Raw genomic sequence first — 14843 nt, forward strand, 5'->3', positions numbered from 1 at the left:
CGTTCTCCTCCCCGGTCTTGCTGGTGCGCAAGAAGGACGGGACATGGCGATTCTGCGTCGACTACCGCGCCCTCAATACCGTCACCGTCCGCGACATGTTCCCCATCCCTATCGTCGACGAACTCTTGGACGAGCTCCGCGGCGCCGTATTCTTCACCAAGCTCGACCTGAGTAGCGGCTACCACCAGGTCCAGATGTTCGCCGCCGACATCGACAAAACGGCCTTCCGGACCCATCATGGCCACTTCGAGTTCTTGGTGATGCCCTTCGGCCTCACAAACGCGCCGTCCACGTTCCAGGCGCTCATGAATGAGGTACTGCGCCCTTTTCTCCGTCGCTTCGTTCTTGTCTTCTTTGACGACATCCTCATCTACAGCAAGACATGGAGCGAGCATCTGCAATACGTCCGTGCCGTCTTTGACACCCTCCGGGCGCACGGGCTGGTGTTGAAGCAATCTAAGTGCTCTTTCGGCGAGAAGAGCATGGCTTATCTGGGCCACATCGTCACCGGCGATGGCGTGGCCATGGATCAGAACAAGGTAGCGGCTGTTCAGGCCTGGCCGCTGCCTAGGACACTGCGGGCGCTTCGGGGCTTCCTCGGCCTCACAGGCTATTACCGGAAGTTCATCAGCAACTACGGCGTCATCGCGGCGACCCTCACCGGCCTCCTCAAGAAGGAGGCCTTCTGCTGGACGCAGGAAGCAACGGACGCTTTCCGCGCCCTCCAGCACGCCCTCACCACAGGACCCGTGCTACAGCTTCCTGACTTCGACAAGCCGTTTGTCGTCGACTGCGACGCCTCCGGCTCGGGCTTCGGGGCCGTGCTACATCAGCTTGACGGCCCCATCGCGTTCTACAGCAAGACGGTCGCGCCCCGTCACATGAAGCTGGCGGCCTACGAACGCGAACTAATCGGTCTTGTGCAGGCGGTGCGTCACTGGAGACCATACCTGTGGACGCGCCCATTCATCGTCCGGACTGACCACTGCAGCCTCAAGCATCTCCTGGACCAGCGGCTGTCCACGATCCCTCAACACACGTGGGTCAGCAAGCTCTTCGGGTACTCCTTCACGGTGGAGTACGGACCGGGGTTCCAGAACGTCGTCGCCGATGCTCTCTCCCGGCGCGACGAGGATCAGTGCGCCATCAACGCCTTGGCGCTGTCCCGACCAGAGTTTGAGCTCTTTGACAAGCTCAAGTAGGAGGTGGCGTCCCTCCCCTCCTTCAATGCCAAGCACAAGGAGATCGCCGACGGCTTGGCCGGAGCAGCCTGGACAGAGCTGGACGGACTGGTGCTCCACAAGGGACGCATCTTCGTCCCCGACGACTCATCCTTGTGGCCGGTTCTTCAGCATGCACACGGGACCGGCCACGAAGGGGCCCAGAAGACGCTGCATCGCCTGCGGACAGCCCACACACGTCCAGACTCGTCACCGACTACGTCCGCAGCTGCGTTGTCTGCCAGCGCAGCAAGACAGAGCATCTTCACCCAGCGGGCCTGCTGCAACCGCTGGGGTTGCCAAGCTCGGTCTGGGCAGATATTGCCATGGACTTCGTGGAGGGTTTTCCCAGGATCGGCGGCAAGACGGTGGTGCTCACTGTCGTCGATCGTTTCTCCAAGTACGCCCACTTCATCGCACTGGGGCACCCCTACACGACGATCTCCGTCGCCCAGGCCTTCTTCGACAACATCGTGAAGCTCCATGGATTGCCGTGTTCCATCGTGAGCGATCGCGACCCTGTTTTCACCAGCAAGTTTTGGACGGAACTCTTCTCCCTCGCCAGTGTCAAGCTGCGCCTCAGCTCTGCCTTCCACCCTCAGACGGATGGGCAGTCTGAGGTCACAAACAGAATCTTGGGCGTCTATCTACGGTGCCTCGCTGGTGATCGACCACGGCAATGGTTGCGGTGGCTGCCATGGGCCGAGTATTGCTACAACACCAGCTACCAGACTGCGCTTAAGACCACGCCATTTGAGGTGGTCTACGGGCGTTCTCCACCGACTTTGGCATCTTACACTCCAGGTTTGGCGCGGGTGGTGGCCCTGGACCGCCAGCTCTATGAGCGTGACGTCTTCCTCACCGACATTCGTGATCGCCTTCACCAAGCCCAAGACATCATGAAGGAGACGGCTGACCGCTCTCGCCGTTTCGTTGAGTTTGCTGTCGGAGATTGGGTATGGTTACACCTCAACCATCGGGCTGCGGCGGGCATTACATCCAGTGCGGCTGCCAAGCTGGCACACAAGTTTTATGGTCCCTTTCAGGTTGTGGAGCGCATTGGGGACGTCGCCTACCGTCTACAGCTTCCAGCTTCAGCCCGCATCCACAACGTCTTCCATGTGGTCTTCCTCAAGAAGCATGTGGGCGATCCTCCTGTTGCACCAGTACTCCTACCGCCGATCGACCACGGCCGGGCTGTCCCTACTCCTCAGAAGGTGCTGCGCGCAAGGCTCAACCGTGGCGTATGGGAGCTTTCGGTGCAGTGGCTCGGCCTTCCGGCGGCCGACACGACCTGGGAGCCCTTGGAATCGTTCAAGGAGCGCTATCCATCATTCCAGCTCGAGGACGAGCTGTTTCGAAAGGAGGGCAGAAGTGTTGTGGACTCATTTGTGGGCCGCACGCACATATGAGAGGAGGAAGAAAAATGTGTGAGAAGTGTTATGGGCCGATCTAGGCCCATGAGTACTGTAGCGCGTGCGTGAACAGTGCCGAATCCTATTTGATTAGGTTAATTTGGTTTATTAGGAAAGAGATAAGATAGATTGATTCGGTTAGGATATTGCTTAGGGGTCAAGTCAGTCGTCTCTTGTATCAATGAAGAACAAGCAAGATTAGAACCAAATACTTCCCAGAGCCTCCAACGTGAGGGCGGGTAGCCTCTAATCTTGTTATCTACCATATCATTATAGGTAGAATAATGTTCAAGGAAACGCTAGGCGCTAGGCAGGCACTAGCCTACTGACTAGCGCCTAGGAAGGTTAAACGTAGACGTTAGGACTCCGTTTAGCATTTAATCTCGATTAAACGAAGTTTAGTAATGTTTTTTTGAACCTTAAGTAGATATTGTTTCAGCCTTGTGCTATGTGAAAGGAATTTTCCTAAGATAAAACTATGGTATATATATGTGCATAGTTTATGTCCTATACACTTCCAATCATCCTACTAATATGTAATACAAGTGGGATTGGAGATGATTTTGGCAGATGAGTTTTTTTTAAAAAGCTTTTTACCATAGTCATCGCCACTAGGAATCATCTCTAGCTTGTGATTTACAAATATGTGATAAAATAGGATATGTCTGATAAAATAGGATAAAATAGAATATGGTTAATGGTTTGAAATGGATCTGCATATTGCAGTTGTTTTGTTCCTGAAAGTCACTGAAAATCAGACAGTGGTAAGATAATGACTGCAGTGACTTGTGTTATGATTTCATTTATTTCCTTATGCCTCTCCAAAGTTTTTGTATCTGGCTTTACATTGTGATTTGTGTTCTCCAGACAAGATAATTGAGCACCGACTGCTCCTATAAGTAATTTCTCTAATAGATTGATAAAGTTAGAAAAAGGATCTTCTATTACAATCCTTTTTTCTAATAAATTTATAGATGGTATAATTTTATTTGGACATAAGTGGTAGTGTCTGGGAATCTATTTATAGGCATTGTCTCCAAAATTTACAGTAAAAATTTTATGATATATTTTCTATAAGCATTTGTGAATCTATTTGTAGGCATTAATTTCCTTGTGCAGCGATGAGTCAGTAGCTGCAAAAGGTGCACTTGAACTGTGTATGACTCAGATGAAGGTTGTACTTAGCTCCCAACAATTGCCCCTTGATGCCTCTATGGATAACATAGCTCGAGCTTATCATGCAACGGAAACTTATGTGCAGGTTTGAAAAATGACTAGCAAAATGACACTTTGCGTAACATACTTTATATTAACTGTAACTCGGTAATTTATATTTTTCAGGCCCTCTCTTACGCAAAAAATCTACATAAGAAGCTCGTTGGGAGTAGTGATTTGTCAAGTGGTTCTGAAAGAAGTAGGGATGTCGATGATATTTCTGTGGACACTAGCAGTTCAAGTGCTGGGAGCCAGTATCTAGATGAGCTGTCTGATCTCCTGGCTCAAGCAGACATGTGGTTAGGGCGTGCAGAGCTTCTTCAAAGCCTGCTGGGATCAGGTATTATTGCCTCGCTTGATGATATCGCTGACAAAGAATCTTCAACTCGTCTACGTGACAGATTGGTCAGCGATGAACGGTACAGCATGGCTGTATATACTTGTAGAAAGTGCAAGGTATTGATTTTTACAACTTCTTTCTCGTTCTTCCTGTATACTGGATAATAAAGGCAATGTATTATTGTGATCGATTGCAGATTGACGCTTTTCCGGTATGGGTTGCATGGGGCCATGCTTTAGTTCGAATGGAGCACTATGCTCAAGCCCGTGTGAAGTTCAAGTAAGGGAAACTTTTTCTTGTACACGATTACAGAAAGAAAATGATAGATATTGGGGGGAACACAAAATATGTTCCCATTTATTAGAAGAGAAGAGACATAAGTTAAACAATTAACTTAATAATTGTATGCGAGACTGAGTTGCCAAAAACCAATTATCATTTTTCTTGTTTGGTTTTATCAGTGGAAGTGTTTTTGTCCCATAGCATTTTCTTAGTTTAGGGTATTGAATATACACAAAGCACAACTATAACAAATATTTCTAACAGAAAAATTACTTATACATCAGTATTTACGTATATATTGTGCCCCACCTTATCTATTCATTTTCAAACCATTTTCCTGACTTGCAAGTATATTCTGTTTACATCTACTAGAAAATATACTGGTTTCCCTCCCGCTATTGTCCTTGCTAGAATAGTGTCTGCTTAGTCTTCTTTTCCATAAGCGTGCATAGATTTTCAGTTCAGTGTTTTTTCCTTTTCCTTTCAGAAAGATGGTGAAATGCTTATATCTTTAATTTAATTCGTCACTGAGCTAAGAAGGCTACTGAAAGCAATGAAAGGCTTGGGAAATTGATGATTGATTCTTGAGAGTACAGGAGTACATTATATAGGCAAGGGTCGGTCTAGGATTTATAGAAACACCCAATCAATGGAGATCCTTGCCTAATACACATCAATTACCATAAAACACACCGGCAGCCCAAGCACATAATGCCGGGCACCACAGCTGTTTAGGATTAATTTCCTTGTATTCCTCCAAACCCTAGAGGGTGGGTAATATACCTGTACATGGGTCTCTAGATGGGCCTACACCATACACACCAACACCCCCCCCCCCCCGCAGTCTGAACTACCGGCGCAGCGGAGTTCAAGACTGGAGAACAAAGAAAGCACACACAGGGACAACACCCCCCCCCCCCCCCCGCAGTCACAACTAGTCACCCGCTACGTTGAGGCTGGAGCGAAACTCCGAGAAGGTCGAGGAGAGGAGACCCTTGGTGAAGATGTCGGCAAACTGGGAGGTGGTCGGGACATGGAGGACCCGAACATCGCCGATAGCGACCCGGTCACGAACGAAGTGCAAGTCGATCTCCACATGCCTCGTCCGCTGATGCTGAACGGGGTTGGTGGAGAGGTACACGGCGCTGACGTTGTCGCAGTAGACGAGCGTGCTCTTGGCGAGCGGGCTGTGGAGCTCCGTCAAGAGCTGTCGAAGCCAGGACGCATCCGCCACGCCGTTAGCGACAGCACGGTACTCCGCCTCGGCACTGGAGCGGAAGACAACCGGCTGCCGCTTGGACGACCAGGAGACAAGGTTGCCGCCCAGGAAGACGGCATAGCCGGAGGTGGAGCGGCGAGTGTCCGGACAGACAGCCCAGTCAGCGTCGGTGTAGACAACCAGCTCAGCAGAGGAGGAGCGGTGAAGAACCAGGCCGAGGTTAACAGTGCCACGGACATAGCGGAGGAGACGCTTCAGCGCAGCAAGATGTGATTCACGGGGATCATGCATATGAAGACAGATCTGCTGAACGGCATATGTGAGATCCGGCCTGGTGAAAGTGAGGTACTGCAAGCATAGGCGGAGCTGCCCATACCGCACGGTGGGGCAGCTGCCCCAGCTACTCCGCGGCACGAAACTCCAGAATATCAATTGCATACTGCCGCTGGTGAAGAAGAAGGCCAGACGGGCGAGGCTCAACACTAACACCCAAGAAGTGATGTAGCTGACCAAGGTCCTTCATAGCAAACTCCTGCTGCAGAGAGGAGATGATGTGCTGAAACAACTGATGACTGGAGGCTGTGAGCACAATGTCATCGACATAGAGCAGCAGGTAGGCAGTCTCATCCCCACGGCGGTAGATGAACAGTGAAGTGTCAAACTTGGCCTCGGTGAACCCAATGTCAGCAAAAACGTGGGGAACCGAGAATACCAAGGCCAAGGAGCCTGCTTCAGACCATAGAGAGACTTGTTGAGCCGGCAGACCATGTACGGACGACTGGAGTCCAAAAATCCCGCTGGCTGAGAACAGTAGACTGTCTCTGATAGAGTGTCATGAAGAAACGCATTCTTCACATCCAGCTGGTGCACATGCCAAGAGCGAGAGAGAGGACCGTGCGCACTGTAGCAGGGTTCACCACTGGACTGAAGGTCTCATCATAGTCCACACCAGGCCGCTGGGTGAAACACCGGAGAACCCAGCGAGTCTTGTAGCGATCCAGTGTGCCATCAGCCCGACGCTTCTGCGTCCAGATCCACTTGCTAGTGACCACATTGCAACCAGACGGACGCGGCACGAGGTCCCACGTCTGGTTGACAAGAAGAGCGGCGTACTCCTCTTCCATCGCGCGACGCCAGTGAGGATCCGCCAGGGCGTCGCGGACAGAGAAGGGTACCGGAGAGATCCGCGGCTCTCCCTCGGTGGCGGAGAGAGTCGCGGGCTGAGAAGCCATCCGCCGAATCACCATGGGATGAATATGACCAGAGTCCCGATGGAGCACGGGTGGGTGGTACACCACCGGCTCATCTCGAGAGCGAGGCAGTGGAGGTGGCGGCGGCGACGGCTCCGGTGGAGGTGGCAGAGGTGACGCTGGAGCCTCCGGAGCCGGAATCAGCGCCGGTGTCGGCACCGAACGATGCCGATACACCTGCACCGGCTGAGCGTAGCGCGCAGGCACAGGAGGAGGCACCGGGGCCGCGCGTGACGCGGCGCAGCAGGTATCACCGGAGACAGTGCCGGTGTACCAGGAAGACCTGCAGGGAAAGGACAGACAGACAGAGGTGGCTGAACCACCTGGTCAGACAAAAACAGGGACTCCAACTCGGGGTCAGGTGAAGGTGTAGAGGAGGTGGAGTAGGGGAAATCGGACTCGTCAAACACAACGTGTCGGGAGATAAGGACCCGGCGAGAGGAGAGGTCAAAGCATCGGTACCCCTTGTGGTCAGAGGAGTAACCAAGAAACACACAACGAGTCGAGCGGGGTGCCAACTTGTGAGAAGCAGTGGCGGAGATGTTAGGATAACATGCACACCGGAAGACACGAAGGTGGTCGTAGCTGGGAGGGGTACCGAAAAGAGCGTGGTGAGGAGTGGGAGCAGGAGAAGCTGTGGACGGAAGGCGGTTGAGCAAGTAGGTGGCGGTGTGGAGATTCTCAGCCCAGAAGCGGGGAGGCAGAGAGGCCTGGATCAGAAGGGTGCGCACGACGTCGTTCGTCGTGCGAATCATCCGCTCAGCCTTACCGTTCTGAGGAGAGGTATACGGACAAGACATGCGCAGCTGAACACCCCGAGAGAGGAAGAAAGAACGGGAGGTGGAGTTGTCGAACTCACGCCCGTTGTCACACTGGACGGCTTTAATGGTGAGGCCGAACTGAGTGGACACCCAGGCAAAGTCAAAGAAGTGGAGGAGGATGGGAAAGGTCTCAGACTTGGCGTGCAAAGGAAAAGTACAAGAGTAATGAGAAAAATCATCAACCACCACCAGATAGTATTTATAACCAGAAATGCTGGGGATATGAGAAGTTCACAGGTCACAGTGAACAAGATCAAAGGCATGCGTTGCATGCGAAGAAGAGGAAGAAAAATGAAGTCTAACATGACGACCAAGCTGGCACGCATGACAGAGATGCTCAGTAGGAGCCCTAGTATAAAGAACATCGGTACTACGGCTAAGCTGAGCTAAAACGTCGCGGCCGGGGTGACCAAGCCGGCGGTGCCAGGTGGTGGAGGATGGTGTCACGGCAAAGGCAGCAGAGTGTCACGACGGCTCTGATACCATGTTTGGAATTAATTTCCTTGTATTCCTCCAAACTCTAGAGGGTGGATAATATACCTGTACATGGGCCTTTAGATGGGCCTATACCATACACACCAACAACGGCCAATGGCCAGCCCACTAGGTCACGCTGACAGCTACAAAAGTTGCAATCCGGATAGAATGAGGGAAATTTTGTTTGAATAGCTTGCATCCATACTGTGAAAGAGATGAGGGTTTCAAAACTGCTCTCAAGCATGCTGACTTTCACCTCTTTGTTTACTTGAGCATTTCACTTAAATTGTCAACCAAGATTGTGCTTTTCATTGTTTTTTTATGTATAACCTTTGCATCTGTATATTTTCCTTCCAGGCAAGCACTTCAACAATACAAAGGCGATGCAGCTACTGTTGTTACTGAAATCATTAACACAATTGAAGGAGGACCTCCGGTTGATGTTTCTTCTGTCCGTTCCATGTAAGGCACCGGCATCAATGTTTCCATGTTTACTATTCCTAAGCTTTACAATTTGTTGGTGTGCTGCAGAACTGGCATCCTCATTAATGATAATATGATTAATTATGTTTCTTGCAATGCTATAAAACTTCCATAAAAATCATGTAAGCAGTACACCTAAAGTTAACTAATCCTACAAAAGTTTAATTTCAAAATAATATTTGATTTTGAAATTTGAAAAGAACTAAGTTCTACTGTAAGCACATAAACAATGCTGAACTGACAGCTTGTTTATTTTGATTCTTGACATCTAGGATGAATTACTACTTTTTTGCAGGTTTACCTGACCTTTATATGTGCTACATACACGATTTTTTTACAAATATTTGAGACGCTGCTACATGGTGAATTTGCGAACTGTCACACTATAACTTGTGGATAAGAAATGCACTCTTAGTTCACTTTGGATTTGCTGCTTACTACCTGATAATGCAGTAAATGTCGTTTTGAATGTCAACAATCCCTTCAAAATGCAACTTTGACAGCTAATTCTCTGTAATTTATTTACTGAATCCAATAAGATTGTAATATCATAGAAGTACCTTTTGAAGTAAATCAACATATGATTTTTTACATTTTTTGCAATCTAAATGCACACATGATTCTGCTATTGAATGTGCAAATGCAGGTATGAGCATTTGGCAAAGAGTGCAGCAACCATCTTTGATGATTCCCTTTCTGCTGATGCTTATCTTAATGTTCTGTACATGCCATCCACATTCCCACGATCTGAGAGTTCCCGACAGTCCAGAGATCCTATGGACAACCAATTCACATCTGCTAGCTCATACCTTGAAGATGGTCCTCGCAGCAATCTTGACAGTGTCAGATATGCCGAGTGTATTCATTACTTGCATGATGTAAGATTTATACCCAATTAGTATGTACTTCTCTTTTTGCTTACTTGATCAAACTCTGTTCTACAGTGTCACCCTAGAGTTTTCACTTTCTAGATTCCCTGTTTCCACCATGGAACAGCTCAATATCTTTCTCTGTAGACACCGGAATCATGTATTCTTCTCACCCTGCTCATCTCAATTTCCTACAGAATCTCGGCAATAAGAGCCAATCTTGAGTCCTATTTAGCTTTTGGTCTTGTTTAGTCCTTTTGTATCCATTTGAGAAATTGGTTCTGATTCAATAATCCATCAGTTTTATATTGAATTATGGATTAATTATTTCTTCTGGGTACTTGCAGTATGCTCGGCCACAAATGCTGGCTTTCATGTTCAGGCATGGCCATTATGCTGAAGCATGCTCTTTGTTCTTCCCTTTTAATCAACCAACCACTGAAGGGGAAACTTCTGTGTCTTCAGTTCCATGGAGTGACCCGTTAACAACTGACTATGGGACAATTGACGACTTGTGCGATCTATGTCTTGGATATGGTGCCATGGCTGTTTTGGAGAACACAATACGGGCAGTAACACAATCGCCCGCATATCATGAGACACCTGTGATCCAGTACATGAACACTGTTCTCACCCGCATTTGCAACTATTGTGAAACACATCGGCATTTTAATTATCTCTACAACTTTTTGGTACTGTCAATATCTATATGAATCACTCCTTTGGATTCTACTAATTTCATCACTTCATGGCAATTAATAGTTACAATGGAACATGCTGTGTCAGGTTCTAAAAGATGACCATGTTCCTTCTGGCCTTTGTTGTATCCAATTATTTATGAATTCCATGTCTCAAGAGGAGGCTTTGAGGCATTTGGGACATGCCAAGGTATACTTGCATCTTATTTTCATGGTTTTTACTATCACAATGCATTATATGGAAATCATGCATGACGGCACAGCTAACCATGTGTGTTGACTTGTATTTTGGAGAACGATTTTTGTCTAGCCAGCTGATCTGAACATGATTCCTGTGCATATATCAATTGCAAATCTGTAATCAAAACACCTTGTACTCTAAATCTATATCAATATGGAAAGTAAAAAAGTAAAGGAAAACGACCGGACTATGGTGCAGTACGAAAATAACTATTTGGTTGTGTTTATGCCTTGGCTTCTTATGATTGCAGACACATTTTGAAGAAGCCTTATCTGTACGAGATAGAACGATGGAGGCTACAAAGTTGGTATTGCGGTCTGCTCGGAATAAGAGCACACCAGGAAAAATGACCAGAGAAACTATAATGAAATATTCCACTCGTGTTTCCTATCAGGTGAGGTTAATGCAGACTCCTTTTTCTCATGCATTGAAGTAATTTTCAATGTATTTCTGGTTCAAAAGCTAACCTAATTGCACATATCCGCATTGTAGATGGATGTAGTGAAGGCCCTCAACAATATAGATGGTCCTCAGTGGAAAACTTCCCTTTTCGGGAATCCTACTGACCCTGAAACTATGAGGTTTGTATCTTCTACCTTTTAAGGTTGAATCCTTTGAATTGCTCTAGGGGTGACTAGTGGCAAAGATGGATTTGCATTTGTCAGTAATTTAGCTTTAATGTACCTTTGCTGACCACCTCTGGCCATAAGCTCCACCCCTGGAATTTAGTTCAGCCTCCTCAATGATCCCATTCAGACTAGGCCTAGTGCTTCAGATTCTTCTGGTTTTATCTGTTCCTTTATTTATGAGCTTTATTTATTGGAACATAGTTTTGTTGTATGAGGACTCACTGCTTTAATTTTTATCCCAGTATTGTGTATATGGTTATCGTATGGTTATTGTTTTGACGCACTTAGTTGACTTTGTCCTTTTCAGCTCGATGAACCTATAGTTTTTTTTTTTAAAAAAAGTTTGCAATCATTAATTGCAGGCGAAGATGCATGGTTGTTGAAACTCTGGCTGAAAAGCATTTTGATTTAGCTTTCAGAATGCTTCATGAGTTTGATCTCCCAGGTATAAATATTGGATCCAACCTTTCCTCATTATGTTGATATCATACTCAGCATCTCAGCATTGATGCTTTTCTGATACACGTTTGGAAGTATAAATATCAATACTTAAATTAATTTAAGCTTGTTTTGTTCCAGCTGTTGATATTTATGCTGGTGTAGCTGCATCCCTTGCTGAAAGGAAAAAAGGTGGCCAACTAACAGAGTTCCTGAAGAACATAAGGGGTACTATAGATGATGATGAATGGGATCAGGTGACAATTCTTTTTTTTACAGCCTATTGGCCTCCAGTTTACCTCACAGGATTTGAATGCGAGGAATAATATATATATATATAGTATATATGTGTGTATTAGATTTTAGTTATTATATTCATATTCATGGCAACGTTTGGAATTATAAATTATGCTTGTTAGTATATGAGCTTTATTGAGATGTGTGAAATATGTTTCACTATTAGCCCAGTATTTCAAATATTTAGCATAATAACCTTATTTTGTGCTATATGAAATGGGATTGTTTTGCTGATTTCTCTGCTGGTATTATTGTTCACTTGTGTTTACTAGGTTCTTGGTGCTGCTATAAATGTTTATGCCAACAAGCATAAAGAAAGACCAGATCGACTTATTGACATGCTAATCAGCAATCACAGGTAGCCATCGTTAACAAAGATACAAATTTTCTAATATGTGTCTTGGATGAATTTATTACCTAGACTGTAAAACTAGCGTTTTATTGTCTGAGTCCGAGCTCACTGTTTCATGCCTGGACAATGCTTACTATTAGTAAGCATTGATGCTTATGACCTGTGCTTTTCTAAAAAAAATTCTAAACTTTGCAGGAAAGTACTTGCTTGTGTTGTCTGTGGGCGTCTAAAAAGTGCATTCCAAATAGCCTCGCGAAGTGGAAGTGTTGCTGATGTTCAATATGTTGCTCATCAGGTTGGTTTCCTTCACAGATTACAGATTTTTCCTACGATGTATGTATTTATGTGTGTCATGCTGCATCTCTCTACAACCAGCGATGAGTTAGAAAGTTATAACATCTTGCATTTATCAGTTGCTAGAAGTAATGGTGGGGGCATCTGGTTTGGTCCCTTAATGATAAGATCATCTGAACATTTTCTAGGTTACTCCCTCCTGTTCCAAATATAAGTCATTTAAGACTGATAAGGTGTCCAATATGACAATTTAACTTGCAATATATGTAAAAGTATACTATTTGGAATAGTGAATATTATGTATTATGAAAATATTTTCCATGATAAATCTAGTAGCATCAACTATGTGTGGTCAATTGATGTAACTTTTTCTTATATTGATGGGCCAAAATAAAAAAAAAGTTTGGCGAACTAGAATCCTAAAATGACCTATGTTTGGAACTGGAGGGAGTATTAATTTGGTCTGTAAACTTTAAAGATCGCACCATTGGTCGCTTCCATTAGAAATGTCATTAGTTTTCCAACAGAAAATGCTAAAGCCTATGAAGGTTTCTCGAGTAATTGACTCAAGTGAGGCCACCTATTTTTATTGCTTGATCGTTATCTAGATTTTTTGATTTACGTATGACTTAAAAGTCTCAAAATAATACACTTGAAAAGTTTAGGTTCTGAAACAGATCTACCCTCAAAGCTGAGAGCCTTTTTTTGTGGAAAGACCAAAGCTGAAAAAAACTAAGAGTCCAAATGTAAGACTTCCCTCATAGGTACGGAATACTGTTAGCGCGCCCCACCTAGCCAACCCGACCATAAAACCCAGATGTTATAGTGAGAGGGGTGGGGGTTTTTATCCATGGTCCATCATTCCCCCTACGGCGTGCGAGCCCGGCGTAGCCCGCAGCAGGTTCTAGTGCCCGGTGTAGCCCGCAGCAGGTCTCAGCACACGAGAGGCGCAGGGGAAATCGCGCAGCGGAAATGCGTGGCCGGGTGGGTTCGAACCCGGGACCTCGGCTCTGATACCATGTTAGCGCGCCCCACCTAGCCAACCCGACCATAAAACCCAGGTGTTATAGTGAGAGGGGTGGGGGCTTTTATCCATAGTCCATCAAATACAAGTAAACGAAGCCATATATATTGTTGTGTGACAGTGAGCTCATTACTTATAACCCTTCCCCACAGTATTTTATTTGGTTCTGTTTCCTGACTTCATTTACTCTTTCTGATAGGCATTACACGCAAATGCATTGCCGGTTCTTGATATGTGTAAGCAATGGCTGGCCCAGTACATGTGATCCCAATTGCTTTCACCCATTAGATGCGTAGGGAGTTTTCAAATCAAGTCAGAGAAAACAAACCCATGGAAGCAAGGAACCAAATTATTCTCTGGGGGTAAGACCACTCTGGAGGGCAAAGGTGTTCAATTCTCGTTCCTCAGTTTGACATGTTTCCACCACTTCTGCGCGGCACCATGTCTCCATGTATATACATGCTCTCATGAGTTGGCTGTTCCGCACAGGGAGAGGGCTGCATCTTTGGTCTCTAGTGTGAAGATGTTAAATTGCCTTCCGCATCCAGCGAGATGAGTATTTTCACTATGAGCGCTTGGTCCATAAAGAGGCAGGGCCAACTTTTCCTCTTCCCATTCCTAAAAAGAAAAGGTTTCCCTCTTCCCTCACCGATCCTTTAGAAAATTTTGCCCAATTCTCTCGCACAATGTATGTGCTGCTTCAGTAGCTTGAATGAGTCCTGGTACTGATAGAGTGATGGTATAGCATGCTGTATACCTGAATGAGCTGCCTCATAGTCCTCTCGTCTCGAGGGATCCATTTTTGTATGGTGAATACAATTGTGAATATAATTAAAAATTTATAGCTGATGTAAGCACTATATGTATGCTGGTTCAGTTTATTTGTTTTGTTTTGTTTTGTTTGGGAAGTTGTTCCATTAACGGATTAACCTATTGGGTTGCTCGAGCCATCAACCACTGGCACGTGTACATTATTGTTTGGTGATCGCGAAACTAGTGCCGGGGCCTCGAAAACCTTGTCCTGTCAGCTATGCTGCCTGCCTGCCTCTGTTTCACGCCTATACCTGGGCATTTCTCGGGTCGGGTCGGGTTCGGGTCGGGCCGAAAAAAACCCGATAGAAAAACTCATGGCCCGAGCCCGCCCGTGGCCCGGTGAAAACCCTAAAATGTTGGCCCGAGCCCGCCCGCAGCCCGACCCGACGGCCCGCGGGCCGACCCGCTGACCCGACGGTCACTTGTAGATGAACCAGCCACTGATCTTCCTCGTTTCTTTCCACGC

General features: G+C 46.6%; 1 protein-coding gene across 3 annotated transcripts in view; it reads left to right on the forward strand.

The window, feature by feature from the left end:
* The window catches only part of LOC120672765, a 34929-nt gene extending 20468 nt beyond the window's left edge, over positions 1 to 14461 (forward strand). Inside the window, exons 22-36 of one of the 3 annotated variants that reach the window (XR_005674301.1) lie at positions 3735 to 3896; positions 3977 to 4306; positions 4387 to 4469; positions 8597 to 8701; positions 9369 to 9600; positions 9939 to 10283; positions 10378 to 10479; positions 10781 to 10924; positions 11023 to 11111; positions 11522 to 11604; positions 11739 to 11854; positions 12167 to 12252; positions 12442 to 12541; positions 13764 to 13926; positions 14054 to 14426. Coding sequence is in view for 1 of the 3 variants with exons in the window: in XM_039953336.1 (XP_039809270.1) it covers positions 3735 to 3896; positions 3977 to 4306; positions 4387 to 4469; positions 8597 to 8701; positions 9369 to 9600; positions 9939 to 10283; positions 10378 to 10479; positions 10781 to 10924; positions 11023 to 11111; positions 11522 to 11604; positions 11739 to 11854; positions 12167 to 12252; positions 12442 to 12541; positions 13764 to 13829 (2043 nt within the window). In the remaining 2 variants the exon portion in view is untranslated. Of the gene's footprint in view, positions 1 to 3734; positions 3897 to 3976; positions 4307 to 4386; positions 4470 to 8596; positions 8702 to 9368; positions 9601 to 9938; positions 10284 to 10377; positions 10480 to 10780; positions 10925 to 11022; positions 11112 to 11521; positions 11605 to 11738; positions 11855 to 12166; positions 12253 to 12441; positions 12542 to 13763 lie in introns of all 3 variants that reach the window. The other 2 variants (XR_005674300.1, XM_039953336.1) reach the window with 2 other exon arrangements.
* The last annotated feature ends 382 nt before the right edge of the window (positions 14462 to 14843 follow it).

This window comes from Panicum virgatum, chromosome 5N (genome assembly GCF_016808335.1).
Source record: "Panicum virgatum strain AP13 chromosome 5N, P.virgatum_v5, whole genome shotgun sequence".
Classification (NCBI taxonomy): domain Eukaryota; kingdom Viridiplantae; phylum Streptophyta; class Magnoliopsida; order Poales; family Poaceae; genus Panicum; species Panicum virgatum.